Source organism: Prionailurus viverrinus, chromosome E2 (assembly GCF_022837055.1).
Source record: "Prionailurus viverrinus isolate Anna chromosome E2, UM_Priviv_1.0, whole genome shotgun sequence".
Classification (NCBI taxonomy): Eukaryota; Metazoa; Chordata; class Mammalia; order Carnivora; family Felidae; genus Prionailurus; species Prionailurus viverrinus.
Genome location: NC_062575.1, coordinates 15,236,227 through 15,259,337, shown reverse-complemented (window position 1 = coordinate 15,259,337; position 23,111 = coordinate 15,236,227). Strand labels below are relative to the sequence as shown.

Here is a 23,111-nt window from a genome sequence, read left to right as displayed (position 1 = left end):
CCGAGCTGGATGTGGACCCTACTTAAAAAAAAAAAAAGGAGGAAAAAAAAAATAAAAATCTTTTAAAGATACAGGTGTGCTTCATGTTTCTGTTTTTGTCAGTTTTCATTTTTAGTGGTTTGCTAAGTTTTCTAAAGTAGTTTGTTTTTGACAGATAACCCGTCAAAGTTCTATTACTTTGGTATTTGGAGGCATGGAATTATAAGTATGTAGGAGACACTGTCAATCAGTTTACTCCATTGGTAGTCTAATAAAGTTAAAGGAAACATTTTTTGCAATAAATAATTCTATTAATTACTTTCCTTATTGTAGTAATTATGAGTCATTCAGAGGCACCTCATTAGATTGTGAATGTGAACCTTCTTTATGGGGAGCACCGGGCAAAGCATGTTCATTTCTACCTCTTTCTTTTGCAGTGATCTTAATCATAGCACGCAGTATGTACAGGGGCTAGCACTTTGTACCCTCGGCTGCATGGGCTCTTCAGAGATGTGCAGAGATCTTGCAGGAGAGGTAGAGAAACTCCTGAAAACCTCCAATTCTTACTTAAGAAAAAAGGTAACTTTAATGAAACCAAATGTCTGCGTTTGGATTAGGGAATATTATAGAGATGAGAAGGCAAATTATTTTAGAGAGCTCTGATGATAATCTGTTTCTCTGCAGTCAGTGTATTTTAAATGATTATATATGAATCAAGTGTTTATAAATCAAAATATTTTTATACTAATTTTGGAGGTGTTTTTTTTTTAATTGCTAATTACCTCTAGTTGATAATTGTGAAGACTTTACTTAATTCTCTTAATTCCTCTTTTTTCAAGGAAATGATTTATAAACAAACATGTTACTGGGTATCCTAGAAACCTAATTACTTCCTAATTTACTGGATTCTAAACAGTATTAAACAAAGTGAATAATGAACAGAACTTTAAGAATTTACTTTTATTCTAATAGTTAGTGCCTGTGTCTTTGCATTAGTGCCTTTGAATCTCTGGAAGTGCAGTTCCATTGGGACCTAGAGAATTATAGAAAATCATGCTCTAGAACACACTTTCTAAATTGGTGTGTCTAAATGGAATAGTATTGGAAGACAATGATCTCATTCTCTTAACTTGCTTTTATATGTTGATATAAACATTTTATGTTTTTTAAAATTGTGCTTGAACTCTATAACCTTCATAAACAAAGGATGTAAAATTTAGAACTCCCAAGAAGTGAACACTTAATATTGCGTCCATTTTAATGGTGTGAGGCAAGATGTTGCAAGGACCACGCTGTTTTCCAGGATTATACACTGTTAATGATGACTGCAAACCAAAGCCAGTGCTTTCTCTTAAAGAATGTGTGGCTGCTCTTGTTCAGAAAATACAGTATTTCATTAAATAAAACATTCTCTGGACTGGTAAAAATCTTTTTCTCCCAAATATAACTTGGGAAGAATTAGCTGAAATCTTTTCTAGTTAATATATCTAAACTTGTATGGTATTTAACTCCAACAAATAGTAGTTATGGTTACTTTTGGTGGGCAGAATCAAAGTCAGTCTTTGTATGTTTCTTTCCAGTGAACAAGCCAAGACCATCTTTTCTTCAGTAGAGACTAGCTAATTATTGTTCAAATGGTTTTCTTGATATCAGCAGAGAGTGAATTGGGGAAGGTATAGATATTATTAATAGTAACAGCAGTAGTATATCTTTCAGTTGCATTGTGTTTTTTTATAAAACCTTTTGGTATCTTACTCAGAAGAATGGTTATCACAGATGGAAGTCTCTGCAAAACTTTGTAAAATCCCACATAAGTTATATTTGTCTGATAAGTTCATGTTAACCATGTTCTAGGAAGTTTTTGTCCACTTATTTAGTAATGTATGAACTAAGGAACAGGTGAGCTAGAAGTTCTCATTAATGAAATAGTATAAATTGGAAAGCCCTAATCAGTTAATATATAATACATCTGATATCTGACTTCTTTCTTCTTTCTTGTTTTAGTAGGTGAACTAGTTGATATGGTTTTTTGTTGGTGGTTTTTTTTCTTTTTTGTAAGATTGGTTGCCCTGACTTAATTGAAATAAATCTTTTGTCCTTTTTATTTTTTTTATAGGCAGCACTATGTGCTGTTCATGTCATCAGGAAGGTTCCTGAACTTATGGAGATGTTTTTACCAGCAACAAAAAATTTATTGAATGAAAAGAACCATGGTAATGTGATTTGGATGTACTTGTGAAGTACTGAGGGCAAAGAGGAATGAGAAAAGGCTTCAGGCAGTGTTGGCCTTCTGTTTCAGCGTAGTGGAGTTGTCTTTCTTCTGTGCATAGACACTTTTCCAGGAAGGGCTGATTGATGAGATCTCTTTCTACTCTCATAACCTGCTTTTATAATTAGAGATTGGTGCCTTCATAGTTAACTTGTTTTTCATTTTTGGTCTACTTTTACTATATTAAAAGTTCTATGTTTAGTTACTAATATTTAGCATAATGTACAAAATATCCTAGCTTTGATTTTCATGTGTAAAACACCTTGATTTCCTGGCTATATTATAATAGAAAAAGTTATTTTTTTATTGTCTTGTGATAGGAATGTAAGATTTATGAAAATACTTCAGGTTACTTGTAATAGGAATTTATAATAAGTACTTAGATACCTTCATATTAAATGTGAGAGAAATTAAATGGAACATGGGTATTCTTTCCCAAACATTTTATTCTTATTTTGAAGTCAGTGAAACAAGTTCTGAGTAAAGAAAATTCATGTGTCCTACTAAATGCTAAGAGAAAAAATGGTAAGGTATATTTAATTTGGATTAATTAATTAATCCAAAGGATTAATTCAGTCCTGTGCCCAGAAGGCTCAGAATATACTTGTTGAACAAATTAATGGTTAGGGTACTTATTTATTATTAGTGGGAACTGTTGTGAGATCCTTTTTATTGTCTGTGGAACAAGCATGTTCACTTTGTCATCCATAATTACCTGGAGTTGTGATATATTTTATTTGGAAATTTACAGTCTTAATAAGATTTCTGCTTCTAGAATTATCAGAACTCAGCTAACAGCTTATAAAGTATGGAGCAGATGATACCTATCTTATATTGACTGTGAGCATGTCCTTATGGATATTCTCAGATGGAGAGACACATGTGTTGGTTGTCATTTTTTAGCAGTTATCTTGGTAGCATAATTGTTTAAAATATTCTGATTTGACTGACTTGGCCAGTATTAAATCAGGCATCTATTAAACACCTCCTTTGTATTCACCTCAATGCTTAGCTTCTTTGGGAGAGTAAAAAATAAAAGTAGCAACTATCCTTTTGGAATTGACCTTCAGAACTCAAAGCCCTGTTCTATGAAGCTGAATATAGAGCCTCATTTTTAGTTTTGGTTTGCTCTTTTATTTCAGGTGTCCTTCACACATCTGTAGTCCTCCTCACAGAAATGTGTGAACGAAGCCCAGACATGCTTGCACATTTCAGAAAGGTAGGCACCATTCTATATGCCTAAGCCTTTCTTGATTGAAAAATGATTTTCGTGAGAAACACATGGTTTTCTCAGTTATGAATTTTCTTTTGAAAGGAAGCTATTGAACTGAATAAAGGACTTGACCAGCCCTGCTGCGTGGTAGGGCTGGGAGCCAGATTTAGGCATATAAGAACTGGCAGTAGTACAGTGTTTTCTCTTTCATAATAGAAGTCTTCTCTCATTGTTGGCAGACATACCAGTCTCTCATGTGCTTTATCTGCTGTTTTCACATTGAAGTCAGGAAATGTAACCTGAGGTCAGATTACAAACAGGAATTGTGTGTGTGTGTAAGTGGCGCCCTGTGTGTGTGGTGCCGTGTGTGTGTGTGTGTGTGTGTGTGTGTGTGTGTGTGTGTGTGTGTGTGTATTAAAGACAGGTAATTTTTTTTTTTAAGGTGAAAACTACAGAGTGGAATTTGACATTACTTTTATGTAACACAGGGTCACCTTCTATTCATTTTAGCCTGTTGACTGGTGGTGGAAGTCTAGCTTTCTTAAGTCCCTCCCTTCCTTTCTTAGAGCATTCTAAAGTGGAAATTTTTGTTTTCTCCACTTTCTTTTAGAAGACAGTAGTAAGGACTTGAAAGCTATACTTTGGGTAGTTACATGCGTTTAATTCCTTTTATAAGGTGTTGATCACTCAATAAATGGGGCCTACTTTGTATTTTAGTTATCATGAGGCTCTAATAGCAGTTCTTTTTTTTGGCCTTTTTTTTTTCCTTAGATGTTCATGTCTTGATTAAATAATTGTAAATAGTATGAGGCCCGTATCTGTCCCTAATGCTTGCTTTGTATGTTTTGTTCCTGTTGTCTGTTTGGAATCCTGCTGTATGTTAGAATGAAAAGGTAAGAATTAACCCTCTTTTAGATGGTGCATGCTGGCATTAGGTCCTTAGTAGCTTTTGTGCATCCATCCACAAATGTGGCTTTTAAAAATACACTAACACTGCAGCTGTGCTTAATACTATGAGTTATTTGTTCTTGCAGTTTTGGCTAACTCCCTAGTCCAGTTTTTGTCTTGTCGTTTAAACTCCCAACTCCAAAATCAGCCTTGGATTTCAGTTGCAGCCTTTCCTGAATTCTAAACCTCCTTCTTTGCCATTTCTTCATCTTCACTTGAGAAACTTTGAACGGTTTCCCAGTGGCTTTGATGATGGCAATTCCAGATCAGTTTGGAGACTTGGCACAAAACACTGCTTCTTTTTGAAGTAGATATTTTAAAGCCATGTGTGGGTAACCTCATACTTTAAAAAGCTCTGTATGTATTTCTGAACTCTCAGTTCAGACTTAGAGCCTTTATTTCCCCCTTACCTGCACTTAATCTTTTCTGGAAGTTTTGGAATATGAAAAACATTTTGAGGTAGAGTGGGTGGGCATCGACTGATTTTCATGGCTGCAGCCCTTCCCTTTGTCATCTTATTTTTGTCATCAGTTTTAACAACTTACATTTTCATCTGAAAAATAAAGCTGGGTTCCAAGAATCTGTATGTTGAACACTTAGACATTTGTGCTTTTTGCCCCAAGGCAGTTTTAGGTGGTGTGCTGGTTTTTTGTCAGTGAGCAAAACAATTTCTGAATTTAGTAGCCCAAGGAAAAAAGATTTCTCCAAGAAATCAGATTAAACAAATAATTAGGGATACGTGTAGTACAAAAAAGTAGGCCATTGGAAAGTATGCAAGGCGAGCTGCTTTTTGTGCAGAGCTTGGTAACTGGATGATTCCAGCTTAATCACATTTTAGAGCAGTTTATAAATTTATATTATTTTTACCTTTAATATAAATCTGCCTATGGATGACACATTTAATGAGGATTCTGTTTAGAATTTACAGGTCACCGTAGTTTAGTTTGTTTTAATCTTGGAGTTGTCCAAGTTAGAATTTTGTTTAAATGACTTAAGAGTCACTTAATTCTGAAGTGTTATGGCCACACTTCTTTAAATTCACGTAGATTATGTTCTCTTACATTTAGAAGTGGGATTTACGTGTTGGGAGTGCATACATTGGGCATAGCTTGGCTTTTGTTTTGATCTTGATCTCCTTTTGGAGTTGGGGAATAAGGAGAGAGCAGAGCCAGAACAGTAATTGAGAAAAAATAATTGAGCTGCAACAAAATTGGGGCTGTTCTGATTGCCTCTAAAAGAGATGTGATTCACTTCACTTTGGACACTTGTTTTCTTAATTTTATGTGCTTAGAGTTGTTTATGTAGCTAAATTGAGTTTTTAGTTGGAGCCTGGAAAAATTCCTGTTGTGGCAAATGTTTTGGAATTGGGTTTAATATTAAGTGCTCAATCAACAGAATGAAATGAATGATAATATTTAAAGCATTTTAAAGTTCAGCTTGGCCATAGACTTGCCTCTACTATGTGTTACGACTCTAATGGACAAAGTAAAGGAAGGACAAGAAAGGAATTCTGACCATAAGGAATGTATATTAATATAATAAGACAAGAAAGCAGGCAACAAATCAGTCTGTATAATTAAATCCTAAAGTAAAACTTTACCAAAAATTGTATCTTAGGAGTTGAGAATAGGGAAAGGAAATTATTCATGGCCTTGGTATCTTCTTGAGGTGAAAATAAATTTTTTCATGTGTCTTTTCCCCTTGGTCAGTGCTGAAGTCGTTTGTATTCCTGTTGTTTGTTGGAAAAGACTACAACTAGCCTATCTTAAGAGCAGAGAATTTTTTTTTCTGTTTAAGATAGTACATTTTAAAACTATAATTTTAATAAGATCACCAGTATTTTTGGTGATCACATTTTATATCCAAATGTTTGAATGGATAAAAACTGAACATGCATGTGTTACCTAGGTATGTCAAGTTCTATAGAAGTAAAAATGTAGTATGCCCCATAGGCATCTGTTTGACTTTTTTCCCATAGGCTTTCTGATGTACTGTTATTTGTAGTATCTTTGTATATATAACTCTGGAGTAAATAAGTCATTTGTTTTTAATTCGCATAAAAATACATATTCCTTCTTGAGTTCTTGGCCTAAATACTCCTAAGTTATATTCATCAAGTGTCAGCAGTATTATACCAGCATATTGTATCAGTAGAATTTTTTTGGATTCAGACCCTTGCACCCTGTTCTTAAGCCAAATCCCCTGCCTGTTCATGAGAAATTCTTTGATGTGCACTGTTTTTTGATGCATCTTTCTTCTCTGCAGCTTGTGCCCCAATTAGTTCGTATTCTAAAGAACCTCATCATGTCGGGATATTCACCAGAACATGATGTTTCTGGTATCAGTGACCCCTTTTTGCAGGTGAGGTTGAAAGAGAATTTTGGAGAAATTAATTTAATACTTTTGAAATAGATTGTTTCTTTCCTCTTAAGTTTTTGTCGGTAGAAATTTGGTAATTGATTGATTAAACTAATTACATTAATAAGTGAATAGTGACATAGTTCTGTGCTAAATTAACAGGATAAAATTATAGTTGTAACCGTCAAAATTATGTATTGTATAGAGACTTGCCAATGTAGTAGATCCCTGCAGGTGGTGGTATCCTTTAGCTGTAAAGTGATGAAGTGTGCCTTGTCTCATTACTTCATTAGGGCATAGAAGCATACATTACTTCTCTAAAGATCATGTTTAAAATTCTTCTGTTTGAATTTTGGCCATTTCTAATGGGATCTAAGACTTCATTTAAGTAATTTGAGTTTCATATCAAGTAAGTTCCTTTGTGTCAGACATTATTTATTGACACTTCTCGTATTTTGCACATTAGGTACGAATTTTGCGGTTATTAAGAATTTTAGGACGAAATGATGATGACTCAAGTGAAGCTATGAATGATATATTAGCACAGGTGAGTAGACTCAATCTGCATTATAATGAATCTTCATTTTAGTAGAGCAGGGAGCCGAGTGATTGATGGTGGTTAGATGAGCAGTATTTATTTGTGTTTCCTCATCAGTGGCTGTAATTAGTCACAAAATGCCTCTTGTTACCTCTGGATATTTTTCAGAAGTGTTGTTTTATCACTTATGTACTGACCTCTTGTGACTTTTCAGGTTGCCACAAATACGGAGACTAGTAAAAATGTAGGAAATGCTATTCTTTATGAAACGGTTTTGACTATCATGGATATAAAGTCAGAGAGTGGACTGCGAGTAAGTCTTTTTAAATCTTCCCTTCCCCCCCCCCCCCCACATGCATTCCAATTAGAATAATTAGACTTGAGTACTTTGGAAATGAATTGCATTTGGAAATTAACTTTAGGAAAGTGATACAGAATATATAATGCTGTGTTTTGGTATCTAAAGTATCACTCCCTCCATTGAAGGTTTTTGGTATAGATTATAATAAAGTTTGGATGATCTTAGGTATAGGTAGATATATAGATGCTGTTGAGTGAAGGAGACATTTCAAACAAGTTTTTACTAGGGCTGTGATTTGAGTCGTTTCCATCACTTCGAACAAGACATCATATTTGAGTTAATCTGTTTTTCTTAAATATTTGTGTGGTTTTTTTTTGTTTTGTTTTTTAAGAAATAAACACTTAAAAAACTGAAACAGTACAAAAGGTGTGCAGGGAGGAAAATGTCTGTGGGTAGCTTTCACATTCTTCTAGTGGGGAATGTGGTATCCTTTTGTAACATGTTTTTTCAGAAATTTTTATATTTAAATTGTGTACATGTGTATTTCTTCTTACCCACTTTTTGAAACCTTTTTTTGGTACTTTAGACTTACAGAAAAGTTGCAAAAATTAGTTCTCAGTTCCCATATACCCTTCACTCGGTTTCCCCTAATGTTAACATCATGCATAACTATAGATGATTACTGAAACTAAGAAGTTAATACTGGTACCATACTGTTAACTAAATTACAGAATTTATTCAAATTTCACCAGTTTTTCTACTTCTGTCCTTTTTCTTCAGGATCCAATCCTAATCCCACATTGCATTTAATTGTCATGTCTCCTTAGTGTCTTCCAATCTGTGGCAGTTCCTCCGTCTTTCCTTGTTCTTTCATGACTGACATTTTTGAAGAGTATTGATCAGTTACTTTGTAGAATGCCCCTCAAATTGGCTCTCTCTGATATTTTCTCATAAATAGATTGAGGTTATGCTTTTTTTGGCAAGACCACCACAGAAATGATGTACCCTTCTCAGTATCATATCAGGATGCTATCTACTTGTCTCATTGCTGGTGATATTAACCTTGATCATTTGGTTAAAGTGGTGTCTGTTGTGTCTCTCCACTGTAAAGTTATTTTTTTCCCTTGTAATTGAAAATACTTTGAAGGAGACACTTTGAGGCTATGCAAATACCTTGTTCTTAGACTTTTTGCCCACCAATTTTAGTATCCATCAGAGAATCTTGTCTGCTGTAGTTATTTAGGATGGTGTTCCAATCATACTTTTCTCTTTTCCTCATTTTTTCCTCCTTAAATAATTGGAATTCTCCTGTAAGGAGAGTTCCCCCTCATGAATTTATTCATTCTTTCAATCACTTAATGATAAAAGAATTGGTAGCTCATAGCCTTATGAGAAACAGATTACTAGAGACAGTCCAGTATTTGTATATGGTTCTTTTTGTCTTTAACATTCCAGTATCCAGATAACTTAAAGTAACTTAGGTTAGTTCTCTTCTTCTCCCTACCTTTCGAGCAAAATGGTAACATATATATATTGCCCTGTACCTTACTCTTTTCACCTAATGTTATCTTGGAGCTAGTCCATATTCATGTAGATAAACTATATTCATGTAGAGAGACCATTCCCATTAAAAACTAATTATGGTGGAATATACATAATATAAAAGTTACCATTTTAACTGTAGTTTAGTGGCATTAAATACATTCACATTGTTTTGCTACCAGCACTACCATTTATCTTCTGAACTCCTTTGTTTTCCCAAACTGAAACTATGTACCCATTAAACAATAACTTTCCATTATTCTCTACCTCCGATGCCAGACAACCATCATTCTACTTACTGTCTTTGTGAATTTGACTATTGTAGATACCTCATATAAGTGGAATCATATAGTATTGTCCTTTTGTAGCTGGCTTATTTCACTTAGTATAATGTCTTCAGGGTTCATCCATGTCGTAGCATGAATGAATTCATTCATGAATGAATCCACTTTTTTTTTCTTTTAAGTTTATTTTATTTATTTTGAAAAAGAATTCCAGGCAGGCTCCTCACTGTTAGTAGGGAGCCTGACGCAGGGCTTGAACTCACAAACCATGAGATCATGATCTGAGCTGAAATATGTGCATATGTACACGTGTGTTTGTTAGGTAGTTCTTAGAAGAATTGTTGAGGCAGAAGTAATATTAAAAAAAAAGAATTTTATATATATATATATATATATATATGTATATATGTATATATGTATATATATGTATATATGTATATATATGTATGTATATGTATATTGCCAGATTTTTCACCAGTGAGGCTGTACCAATATTATTCTCCCACTAACAATATAATTTTAAAATATAATCTTTCAGCAATTACTGTTGAAATACAATATGATTTTAAGAGTTTGCCTTCAGATTTTTGTTTTGTTTTTGTGTTTTGCTAGCCATCTGTAGAAATACCAACTACCACCTTTAAATTGCTTGCACCATCAGAGGCCAGGAGATGATCCTTAAATGATACAAATATTTTGTTTTCTTCCATTTTTAACCAGTGCTGTTTCTCTGTAGGTCCTAGCCATAAACATCCTGGGTCGTTTCTTATTGAACAATGATAAGAATATTAGGTAAGTCAACTGAAAAATATCTTGTACTTTGGTTTTATAAACTCAGTGTTTTCAAGAGTGACTTTGCTCAAAATTGCACATGGATTGAATGACTTGTCTAGAACTTCAACTCAGGATTTTTATTTTTAGCCTGATCTTAAGACTACTGTTTTGTAAAGAATATGAGGATTTACCTCATGACTAAATTTACTTTTGTTTACACTGTTAGCATTAGAAGTCAGCAGACTTTCTGTGAAGGAGCAGATGGTCAATATTTTAGGCTCTGTGGGCCTTAGAGTCTCTGTGGCAGCTACTCAACTCTGCCTCTTGGTATGAAAGCACACAGACTATGTAAATGATGAGTGTGGCTATATTCCATTAAAAATTCATTTATAAAACCACACAGCAGAGGGCTAGAGTCTTGTAGGTAGAGGCTGTGATTTGCTGACCTCTGCTCCAAATTAAGAAGAAAAATAACATTTTGTGTAGCAAACCTGGAATGTGTGAACTCTAGCTAATTTTTTTAGGTAGATCAATTTATTGGTATTTTATTTTGTTATATTCCTTTGTGTAGTGTATCCTGCTTGCCCTTTTTCCTGTTTTAATCAGGAAAAAAATTTCTTATGTTGAGCATTTAAAAATATGTAAATAACACCTGAATTATCTCCTCCTTCCAAAAGAATTTTTATTTATTTATTTATTTTTTCAAATGTTCATTTATTTATTTTGAAAGAGAGAGAGAGATCACAAGCAGGGGCAGGGGCAGACAGAGAGGAGAGAGAATCCCAAGCAGGCTCCCTGCTGTCAGCACAGAGCCCAGTGGTAGGGCTCTGTCCCACAAACTATGAAATCATGACCTGAGCCAAAATGAAGAGTTGGATGCTTAACCAACTGAGCCACCCAGGCACCCCCCAAAAGAATTTTCAAATACTTGAATAATTTTTTTTTTAAAGTTTATTTATTTATTTATTTAGTGTGCGCACACAAGTTGGGGAGGGGCAGAGAGAAGGAGAGACAGAATCCCAAGCAGGCTCTGCAACATCAGCACAGCACCTAATGTGGAGCTCAAACCTACAAACTGTGAGGTCATGACTTGAGCCAACACCAAGAGTCGGACGCTTAACCGACTGCTCCACCCAGGCACCCCTCAGATACTTAAACCTTAAAGTGAAGGCTTTATAGGGGCAGTTTTGGTACCAGTATCAAAAGCAAGAAAACATAAATGGTAAATTGAAATAATATCCTCTTGCATTTTGGGTCTAAGGAAAGGCATAATATATGCTTATTTTGTTGTACTATTTGGAAGAATTAAAAGGATGGAATTAGTTACTCTTAGAAGTTTAAATGGACTTGACCATGAATGCAAGCCTGAATTTTCTTGGTTACCACTACTTAAGATTATAGTGTCTTTTACACCGTTAAAATAATACCATTATACTCACTAACTCTGTCTTGTCTTTTAAATATTTAAAAATATTTAGTCATTAGATGTTTTCTTTGTCATTATTTTAGAGAAGAACTATCCCGACTTTTACATTTTAATTTGTCTTCTGCAACTTTGTTTCATCCAGATACGTAGCTTTGACATCTTTGTTGAAGACTGTGCAGACAGATCATAATGCAGTACAGAGGCACAGAAGCACAATTGTGGACTGTTTAAAAGATTTGGATGTCTCAATAAAACGGTAATAGATTGTTGATAGTTCTCTGCCCCAGCCCCCACTTGATAACTTTGTAATGGTTTTGAGAGTGAGAATGTTGACATTTGTTTATTTACTTGTTATTTGCACAGATGAACTCCCTGCTGAGTAAATCCTTTTTAAGAAAGGATTGGTAGGGAGAAGGTTAGGTCAGTGAAGGAGGCCCATAAGGAATACTAATGTGCACACTGAAGTTGTCCTTGGTTCTTTGATAAATAAACAGGTACAGGTAAGCTGGGCGAGAGTCTGCTTAACAGAGGTACTGTGCTCTGTGTGCTGGAGGATGAAAATACGGAGTGATCCATCGGCTAAGTGATTTATCACAATGCTGAAACTCATATTGCTGACAGCACACATTTTCTCACAGTACTTCTGCCCCAAGATACTAGAGGCAGCTGTGTTTTTTAGAACAGCACATCTAGGAATGACTGTTAGGCAGCAGATAGCACTTTGCAAAGGCATCAATTCTTTTCCTCGACAGACTGACTCTACTGATTGTCCTATTGTAAGAAGTGAAGATGTTTGTAAAATCTAATTTTAGTTGGCCTCAGTGAACTTTTGGTTGTATGTTCAAATTCAGAATAAATGAGATTTGAAATGATATCTTAAACCATTCATTTAACAAATATCTATTCATACTGAGTTCCTTTATTTGCAGAGAGCATATGCTAAGTTCATGGGCAATCTAAAGATACAACCTAAACTCAGCAACAATAACTCACCTAGTGCTTTGCACAGGATTTTTTTTAATTAAAAAAAATTTAAAAAAATTTTAATTAAAAAAACTAAAAAATTAAAAAAATTTTTTAATTAAAATTAAAAAAAGTTTTTTTTACATTTATTCATTTTTGAGAGACATAGAGACACAGAGTACAAGCGGGGGAGGGGCAGAGAAAGAGGGAGCTGTCAGCATAGAGCCCGATGCAGGGCTGTAACTCACAAACCGTGAAATCATGACCTGAGCCAAAGTCGGATGCTTAACCGACTGAGCCACCCAGGAACCCCTAAAAAAAAAAAAAATTTTTTTTAAAGATTTTATTTTTAAGTAATCTCTTCATCCAATGTAGGGCTCAAACCTACAACCCTGAGATCAAGAGTTGTATGTTCTACCACCTGAGCCAGCCAGGTGCCCCAGGATTTTTTATTTTATTTTATTTTTATTTTTTTGAATGTTTATTTGCTTCTTAGTGAGAAAGACAGAGCGTGAGCAGAGGAGGGGCAGAAGGAGAGGGAGACACACAATCCAAAGCAGGCTCCAGGCTCCGAGCTGTCAGCACAGAGCCCGACATGGGGCTCGAACCCACGAACCATGAGATCATGACTTGGGTCAAAGACAGACCCGTAACCAAATGAGCTACTCAGGTGCACCAACCCAGGATTTTTTGTGTGTGTGTGCTTTCCACAGAATGTATAAGCACCCTCTCAGTTGGTTCTCAGAGTGAGCCAGTGAGACAGACTAGACAATTAACTTCTATCCCCAGTTAACAAATTAGTTAAAATACAGTCCCAAAAGAATCAAATGATTTCCTCTAAACCTATGTGTTGGACAGGGCAGACCTGGGAATAGAAATCAGACCTTCTGCCTCCTATTGTGTTATTTCTCTATTACTCATGACAGGGCTTTGCATGTCAAACATAAAATCCCTGTCTCTTTGACAAGGTATTTAACAGTAGAAGTTCAGACTCTGAAGCCTGAATGCCTCATTTAAAATCCTGACTATGTCCTTATTAAACTTGATGTAGTTATTTAAACTTTCTCTGCCTCAGCTGTCCCATATGTAAAATGCAAATACAAGAGCACCCACTACAAAGGTTATGCAGGACTAATTGGATTATTATATGTAAAGGACTTAAGCACCATCTAAGAATTAACTATTAGTGGATTTCTGTAAAGATTGAATGTTGTTTATAGATTAGCCAAGATAAAAGTATTTTATACTTATTAAATTGGTATTTTAAAAGTCAAGTTATATACTATGTTTGAAATTATTGACCAAATATGAAAAGATTCATGCAGTAATCTTTTATATGTTAAACATTTTGGTTTTCCTTTGATTGCCAAATTTGATAAGGCAGTTCAAGAAACTCTTATTTGCTCTCATGATACGCGCTCTTTTTTCCTTTTCATGGCCCTCATTGTTTCATTTTCCCTGCCCAGCTTTATTGAGATAAAATTAATATAAACATTGTGTAAGTGTAAGGTGCATTGAATTAGTATACTTATGTGTTGTAAAATAGTTACCACTGGAGCTTAGTTAACATACTTACCTTTTCTTTTTTGTGATAAGAATATTTAAGATCTACTCTCTTAGCAACTTTCAATTATATAATATGCTATTATTAACTGTAGTCATCATGCTGCACATTAGATCTCCAGAACTTACTCATTTTATAGTTGAGGTTTGTATCCTTTGACCAACATCTCCCCTTTCCCCCACCCTCGAGACCCTGGTAACCACCATTCTAGTCTGTTTCTATGCTTTTGGCTTTTTTACCTTCCAGATGGAAGTGATGCCATACAATATTTGTCTTTCTCTGACTTATCTCACTTACCATAACGCCCTCATGGTGTGTTTTGATTCTAATTTTCTTATATATCTTTTGATGTAAACTGTTACATCATTTTTGGACAGAAGTGGATGTAATAAAGAGAATATGGTGACTTTATCACATTTTTAAGAAATAATGCAAAGAGGTATTCTCATTGGGTACTCATTTTGTTACTTCCCTTGTTGAGCCTTTTGAGTGTTCAAAATTTCAGATGCATAGAATAGACTTTGGAACCCAAACTGCATTTTTGGTGACTAGTAGTGTGTCTCTTGGATCTTTGTAAAGAAAAGTGTTGAATGAAAATTCAGAATGTTAAAAGTAACTTTGATAACTTTGGCTATCATGTATGTATGAAGATTGGGATCACAAGATCGTGCAAGGGCATAGAACCCATCTGCCAGTGTTCAGAAACAACACACCTGAGTTTTTGTTTCATTCCCACTATAAATATCATAACTTTTTTTCCCCTCCCTCTGCAAGGCGTGCAATGGAATTGAGTTTTGCCCTGGTAAATGGGAATAATATCCGAGGCATGATGAAGGAATTACTTTATTTTCTGGATTCATGTGAGCCAGAATTTAAAGCAGACTGTGCATCTGGAATCTTTCTTGCTGCAGAAAAGTAAGACTTAATTTTTACATTTATTGGTAAAAGATGCTTGGAACTTTTGGAAAGCATCTTTAAAACATGGAGAAAATATTGTAAACCTGTTTAAAACATGTCATGTTTATTTCAGGCTCCCAATTATAGATTTGCTTCATTTAAAAAATAAAGAAAGAAAAGAAAGAAATTTGCTTCGTTAGAAGGCCATTCTAACCAGTATTTAAGTATTTTAAGTATATTAAGTATCTGAGACCAAAAAGAATCCTACTTTTATAAAATCTCTTTGTATATCTATTTTTTAACTTCTCATCTGTGAAGAAGAGAATACAAAAGTGTTTGGATTTTTTTGGTAGAGAATAGAAAAATTACAGCATTGAATTGTTCTGTGTAAAACTCTTAGGAAGAAGTACCTCAGTTTTGATAGTATGGTTATTTCTCCTCTCTGCACTGTGATTTTAAGGGAATGAGTTTCTAGTCCTGGTGTTGCCTGGGTCTGGGAACAGTCCCTTTTCTTCTTTTTCTTTGTCCTCCTGCTTTGTCTTTATGATTTGTTTTCTGAAAAACTGAGATGGAGTCCCATTTCTCAGTTTAGCAACTCCTATTGCAATTATTATGTGAAACATCTAAATTTGACTTTGCCCCATTTCATTACCGTTTGAAATGGAGGTAGCTGCTAGGTTTGAAGATGAAATATGTCAAAAATAATCACTTCACCAGTAAGCCTAAAAAAGACTGTAGCACAGGATTTTTGAAAGTCACTGAGCACAGTATACTTCACAGGTTCCAATGTTTTTATCTGGTGCCATTATTTTCTCAGGTATGCACCTTCCAAACGGTGGCATATAGACACAATTATGCGTGTTCTGACAACGGTAAGTAGCTTTTGTTTTTGTTTTTTTTTTTTAGTCAACATATACTAAGTGCTAGATGAGGCAGACAAAGCCTTTGTTCTCACAAAGCTTACATTTTAGTTCTAGTGGGGGAGATAGGAACTCCGTGGAGAAATATGTACTATCCAGTTAGGCAGGAAAAACTACTACGAACAATAGTGAAGCTGACTGAAGCAGCATGAAGGACTCCAGTGACAGCAGCGAAGAATGGAAGGTGGGGCAAAGGGCCAAGTCTTTTAGGTAGAGTAGTCCACACAGGTCGCTCACAGGAAGTAACAGTTGAGGAGAGAGCTTGATGAAATGAGGAGCCGTGCAAAGATTTGGGGGAACAGCAAGTGTTGCAAAGCCCTTAAGTAGCAACAAGTGTGGCCTGCTTGGAAAGCAACAAGAAGGCAAGTGAAGCCAGTAGGTAGCATGAGAGGCAGAGAATGGTAGGATTGATACAGGGGCTCCATTATGTAGGGCCTCATAGGAGTTGGGAATTTTTGTTTTTAATATGATAGGAAGCCATTGGAAGCTTTTGCATGACTATAAATTTATTATGGATTTAAAATTATGGTTTTATAAGATACTCTTTTTTAGGCAGTCTTTCAGAGTTTTGGAGCTTCTTTGTTTATTATTCAGTTAATAGGGATTAGAAATTTAACAGTCAAAATGGAAGTGTAGTGGTATATAAAGAAAACACAAGTATCTATGTCTAATTATTGTCACTGAAGTAGATACCATTAAGGGAAACTTTTACACATTTGGTCGCATCAAAATTTGAAACTTGCATAGCAAAAGGGAAAAAAATCTACAAAGTTGAAACAAATGACAACTAGGGGGAAAACACTATACCATATGACAGCATGGTAATATCTTTATAAATAATTTACAGTTAATAGGAAAAATCAAATATTGTAATGGAGAAATTGGCATTTGAACAGATATTTCACAAAAGAAGAAAGAAATGCCTAGTTAACAATGAAAAATACCATTGTTAATAAAGAAATAGTAAGTAAAATTACAAGTGGGGTATCATTTTTCACTTGTCATACTTTTTAACCTACTTCCTAGTGTTAGGAAAGAGAAATAGGTGGTGTAGTCTCCACTTCATATTGGATATAAAATGGTGCTTTCTGGAGTAAACTTCGGTAGCCTATAGCAAAAGTCTTAGTTTGTACCTTTTAACTCATTAATTCTTTTCTTAAGAATTTATCTTGGAAAAATAAAAGGGCAAGTATACAGAAATGTATATACAAAGGTGTTCATCCCAATCTTGTTTAAATGGGGGAATGTTGGAAATAAGTACAAGTCTCCAAATAGGCATTGGTTAAGGAAATTATGAAACATCTGTAGGAAGGAATGATATCATTAAAATTGTGATGTGTGTATGTGTATTTGTTGTTGTGGAGTTCTATCTGTGACACAGTAGTTTTCTAGTTTACTTGCAATGAATTAACTTTGTAAAAGGTTAATACATGAACTTAGTAACAGGGGAATTATATATATATATTTTTTTTTTTAATTTTTTTTTTTTCAACGTTTTTTATTTATTTTTGGGACAGAGAGAGACAGAGCATGAACGGGGGAGGGGCAGAGAGAGGGGGAGACACAGAATCGGAAACAGGTCTGAGCCATCAGCCCAGAGCCCGACGCGGGGCTTGAACCCACGGACCGCGAGATCGTGACCGGGCTGAAGTCGGACGCTTAACCGACTGTGCCACCCAGGCGCCCCTATATATTTTTTTTTTTAATTTTTTTTTTTAACATTTATTTATTTTTGAGACAGAGAGAGACAGAGCATGAACGGGGGAGGGTCAGAGAGAGAGGGAGACACAGAATCTGAAACAGGCTCCAGGCTCTGAGCAGTCAGCACAGAGCCCAACGTGGGGCTTCAACCCACGGACTGCGAGATCATGACCTGAGCCGAAGTCGGAAGCTTAACCGACTGAGCCACCCAGGCGCCCCAGGGGAATTACATTTTAACAAAAGATACGAATCAGGATGCATTTTGGGTTTTTTTATAAGGATCAAAAGAAGAGAAAAAAGAGCTTCTGAAGAAAAATGTTGTCAAAATCAAAGCCATTCTTTTTAACGCTCCTACTTTTCATTTTTCCAGTTATATAATCTTATTGTGTCCTACAGTTTTTCTTCTTTAACCTGTTGATGTGCTGGATTACATTAATTGATTTTTGAATGTTGAACTAACCTTCCATACCTGGAATAAATCCCACACAGTCGTGGTGTATAGTTCTTTTTATACATTGTTTTATTTGATTTGCTAATACACTTTTTAGGATTTTTGTATCTATATTCATAGAGATAGTGGTCTATAGTTTTCTTTGATCTATGTGTTATTTAATTTAATTTCTGAATATTTGGGGATTTCTTATCTGTTACTGATTTCTAGTTAAATCCTGTATGATTTTAGTTCTTTTAGATTTGAGATGTTTTTTATGGCCCAGAATGTGGTTTGTCTTGATGAATGTTCCATTTGACCTTGAGAAGAATGCGTATTTTGCTGTTGGATAAAGTGGGCTGTAAATGTCATTTAGATCATGTTGATGCTTTCTGTTATTTAAAACACTCTGCTTTCTGGTGCCTGGGTGGCTCAGTCAGTTAAGCGTCTGACTCGTCCTTAGCTCAGGTCTTGATCACGGGGTCATGAGTTCAAGCCCCTCATTGGTCTCCACACTGGGTGTGAAAACTATTTAAAATAATAATAATTAAATAAATAAACAAGACTCTGCTTTCTCCCATTTGGGAAGAATGAAACAAATTACCTGTTCTTTAGCTTCTGTCTTTAGCATTTTGACCTTTTTTCCAAACTTCTCTCTGAGTCTTTGTGTTTTTTAACAAGAGTGAGGGGTATCCCAATCACCTGGGTTTGTTTCCTTTTCTTTCTTTCTTTCTTTCTTTCTTTCTTTCTTTCTTTCTTTCTTTCTTTCTTTCTTTGTCTGTTTCCTTTTCCTGGTCTCACTCTTGAAAAGCTCCCTCTTTCTTTCTCTGTCTCTTTCTCTCTCTGTTTCCTTTTCCTTTTCCTGGTCTCACTCGTAAATCAGATCTGCTGCTCTGTCTAGTAATGGGAGCTTGATCAAGGTGGGCTGATAGGCACAGGTTCCACTGTTTTTAAATCCTGTACAGCCTTGTTATAATGCTCTGACAAGGATGAGATTTAGCTTCCTTGTTGGTGTTAAATAGCTTTACTTTGTTTCATGGTTGCAAATACTATTTCAGATTCCACTAGTCAAGAGAATATTAAAGAGACCAGGTTTATTTTTGTTTTTAAAGCGTGGATGATTAAGTACAAAATACTTCCCATTTGTGTGACTGATGGTTCTATAATGTTTATAAATTCTAGTTTTTAAAGGACAGTGTGATGTTTTAAAAAGAGTACTATTTATTTAATTCTTATTTCACATGCTGCCCTTTTGGACCTCTGATATACACCCCTGTCTCCTTCCCCCAGAGTGATGTGGCTGCTATAGGTAGCCTGTGTGATTTTAACTGTACTGGGGAGTTGTGAGAAGGGAGAGTTTGCAGTGAATATTCTACTTAAATTTTTGAAATCTTAGGCTTAATCTGTTTTGAGTAGAAAAGGTCTTTCTTGACATTTTAATCCTTTATATTTTACTTTTCCTTTGACAAAGGACATTTTGTTTTATTTTTTGTAAAATTGAAAAACTTAGAATATTCATTTAAATAAGAAGTAAGCAATTTGAATAAGTAAGACTTTGAAGTTTGAGCTGCTTATGAACCTGAGAATTGGAACCAACTTTATCGTGGAGGGTGTTTTGTAGTAGTCTCCTTTGAATAGAAGCAGTAGCCAACACTTCTTATCATTATGATGTGTTTCTAGGGATAACTGTTTGCATTTCCTTTTAGGCAGGAAGCTATGTTCGTGATGACGCAGTCCCTAACTTGATCCAGCTAATAACCAATAGTGTGGAGATGCATGCCTATACTGTCCAGCGCTTGTACAAAGCAATTCTTGGTGATTATTCTCAAGTAGGTACTTTCTACTTTGGTGGGGAAATTACCCGTTAGTTCCTGGTGTGTTCTTATTACTAACACTCTAGATGTGCCTTGGTTTCATCTTTTATGATTAGATGATCTGCATTAATCCTTGCAAGGATTGAAAGCCTTTTGACAAATGGTGACTTTCTTTTGACAGCAACCTTTGGTACAAGTCGCTGCATGGTGTATAGGTGAATATGGAGATCTTCTTGTATCAGGCCAGTGTGAAGAGGAAGAGCCTATTCAGGTACTCCTTGTCACTCTTTAAGGAGGGAGGAAAATAGTGTTTTGGTTTATGAAAGGATAGTGTTTAATGAGGAGTTGAGGTTGATTCCTTGAAAACCTTTTAAAGAAGTAATCCCAGAATTATATTGGGAAACTTGCCAGTTTTTGAGATGGAATTTAGCTGCCCTGATGAGATTTAAAACCATCTGCAGATCTACTTCTCACCCTTTGGCTTGATAAGAAATGAGACCTATCCATGTCTGCATTTGCTTATCAAAGAACTGGCTTTAGGAGAAATTGTGGCAACAACACTTAAACTCTGTTTATCTTGTTATTTTCTTTACTTCTACCTCTTGAAGCTATATATGTCTCAGTACCCACTGGGTGTTTTCCTTTTTTTTTTTTTTTTTTTTTTTTTTTAAACCTCCTTCCTACGTGCTTCTGATTGATGATGGATGAGTTTTTACAGTTACTCTGGCAAAGCACAGTTAGTGTTAAAGTTTTGGTAATGATGGTGGCATCCTGTGACTTGGTATCTGATTTAGATCTTTACTGTTAGGATTCATCCTGCCTTTTTTTGTTTTGTTTTGTTTTGTTTTTGTTGTTTGTTTGTTTGTTTTGTTTTTCTCTCCAGGTAACAGAAGATGAAGTGTTGGATATTTTAGAAAGTGTCCTCATCTCTAATATGTCCACCTCTGTGACGCGAGGTTATGCCCTCACTGCCATTATGAAGCTTTCTACTAGATTCACCTGTACTGTAAAGTGAGTATGGAGAAAAAGTAGGATGAACATGTTATTTTGTAATTTTTTAAAACTTTTTGTTATGGAAAATTTCAAGCAGGGGCAAAAATAGGAAAATAGGATAGTAAAATGAGTTGTATACACCTGTCAATCCACAGTAATAATTATTAATTTGTAGTTCATCCTTATTTTATCTATACTCTGCTTTGCTTTAGTCCCACACCCCACCATTTATTATTTTGAAGGTGAAAAGTTATGTTTTCAAAATCTGACTTCTAATGCCTTTTCTCTTTTTTTAAAGTAGGAAGTTACTTTCCCCATATAAGGGTTTATTATAATATTTTGAGATGTCTGAATAGGAAGAAAATCATGAAGGTTTTGGTGGTTAAATTTTTAAATTCTGCTCTTCACTATTTTGAATAAAAGTCAGTTGGACTAGTTTTCCAGCCAAGCATTTTTAAGGCAAACTTAGTTATCTTAGATCTTGTGTAAGGTCCTGTGAAGAAATGATATATATATTTTTTACTAACTCTTTAAATTGTGAGCTAGAAGAATTTGGTGTCAGGTAATAACCCTTTATTGATAAAAGTCTGATGCTGTGACCCTTTTGTTGATAAAACCTTTTTATTTTAAAGTTATTAAAGAAGAGAATGAATATTACACACTTTTTCCTGCAGATTTCAGGGTATGGGATATTTAACAGACAAAATCTAGCATTACAGTTAGAATAAGTACAGTGGTAAGTGATGGTGTTGAGGTGTGTTTTGGATAAAGAAGATAAAGGAGAGGTGTTTTGTTTTTGAAAAGATGCGTGAATTAAGGAAATATGAGTATTTCATATTTTTAACCAGAAAACTCTGGTTTGTTTATTCACTCTACTTGTTTATGAACTTTCTTTCGGGTATTTGAATTTGTTTGTCATTTTATCCCAAAGCCGAATTAAGAAAGTGGTTTCCATCTATGGAAGCAGCATTGATGTGGAACTCCAGCAGAGGGCAGTAGAATATAATGCACTTTTTAAGAAATATGATCATATGAGGTGAGTGAAAGAAACCAAGCAATGCATGTGGCTGTTAGCATCCTGAGCAAATTGTCATGATAATCCACAAAGGAGACTCATTCCTCAGGCTTTGTTAACTGGGCTTCACAAGTCTGTTTAGTCCTAATTGCTTGACTGCTTCCATTTGTCCATTTTCTGTTCTGCCTACCTGTAAACACTTAAGTTAACCATGTTCTATCATTCCCTTTCTCTTCTTTTGGTATGAGATGTTTGCTTCATTTTCCATTTTATTTGGTTAAGAAGTGGAAGTTGTGTTTTTTTATATTTAACTTTGTGATGCGTGATTATTTTCCCCCCTCTGTTACGCAGTATCTTCGTGATTGGAGATTGCTAATACCTACTTATTTACCTTTCTTTCGTTCCAATTTCTCTACCACTGAGAAATCCCAGTCTCTTGGGATTTAGGTGGACAGTTTGTCTATTCAAGGTTTCTTGCCTGCCCTTAATCCAGCTAGGAATTTAGGTCATGTATTCTTGTAATCCACCTTCTATTTTAGTGTGTGTGTTACAGGGTGGGGAGGGGAGATGGCTGTCCATGTTTGACTCCAATATAGTAACAGTGATTTTCTTGGGTAGGGAATCTAGGTTAACTGCCTAGAGTTTAACCACTTCAGATTCTTCTAGGTCTGCCCTGCTTGAGAGAATGCCTGTCATGGAAAAAGTGACCACAAATGGCCCTACTGAGATTGTGCAGACAAATGGAGAGACAGAACCAGCTCCACTAGAGACCAAACCACCACCCTCTGGGCCACAGCCCACCAGCCAGGTAGCTTTTCACTTGCTTATCTGGGAATCCTCATGATATTATAGTTCTTTATGACCTATATCTTAGCTGATTCCCTTCAGTGTTCCTAGATTGATTCATGGTTCTCTTCATTATTTTTAAGTCTTGAAAAAGCTTTGCCTTAGATACAGATTAGACAAATGATTAATGAATTGAGATACTATTTCTTTGTTTAGGCCAATGATTTATTGGATTTGTTGGGAGGAAATGACATAACACCTGTTATTCCAACTGTACCTACAAGCAAACCAGCTTCTGCTGGTGGAGAACTTCTCGATTTGCTGGGAGACATCAACCTTACAGGTGAGAGCAGACTGGAGTTATTTAATGCTTGGCTGGGGATAAAGGCCTTCAGG

The 23,111-nt window shown here is 35.3% G+C and overlaps 1 protein-coding gene and 1 non-coding gene across 3 annotated transcripts in view; both read left to right on the top strand.

The window, feature by feature from the left end:
• The window catches only part of AP1G1 (adaptor related protein complex 1 subunit gamma 1), an 80,315-nt gene that overhangs the window by 42,900 nt on the left and 14,304 nt on the right, over positions 1–23,111 (top strand). The window contains exons 4-20 of one of the 2 annotated variants that reach the window (XM_047836233.1): positions 417–558; positions 2,096–2,192; positions 3,391–3,467; positions 4,346–4,354; positions 6,675–6,770; positions 7,234–7,314; positions 7,520–7,618; positions 10,169–10,224; positions 11,775–11,888; positions 14,934–15,074; positions 15,874–15,928; positions 19,814–19,936; positions 20,103–20,192; positions 20,805–20,932; positions 21,846–21,950; positions 22,596–22,737; positions 22,932–23,058. In XM_047836233.1, coding sequence (XP_047692189.1) covers positions 417–558; positions 2,096–2,192; positions 3,391–3,467; positions 4,346–4,354; positions 6,675–6,770; positions 7,234–7,314; positions 7,520–7,618; positions 10,169–10,224; positions 11,775–11,888; positions 14,934–15,074; positions 15,874–15,928; positions 19,814–19,936; positions 20,103–20,192; positions 20,805–20,932; positions 21,846–21,950; positions 22,596–22,737; positions 22,932–23,058 — 1,682 coding nt within the window. The remainder of the gene's footprint in view (positions 1–416; positions 559–2,095; positions 2,193–3,390; positions 3,468–4,345; positions 4,355–6,674; positions 6,771–7,233; positions 7,315–7,519; positions 7,619–10,168; positions 10,225–11,774; positions 11,889–14,933; positions 15,075–15,873; positions 15,929–19,813; positions 19,937–20,102; positions 20,193–20,804; positions 20,933–21,845; positions 21,951–22,595; positions 22,738–22,931; positions 23,059–23,111) is intronic. The other variant, XM_047836234.1, reaches the window with a different exon arrangement.
• Positions 12,174–12,259, top strand: LOC125153830 (small nucleolar RNA SNORD71). The gene has a single exon (XR_007147580.1). It is a non-coding gene; the product is annotated as a small nucleolar RNA SNORD71 (small nucleolar RNA).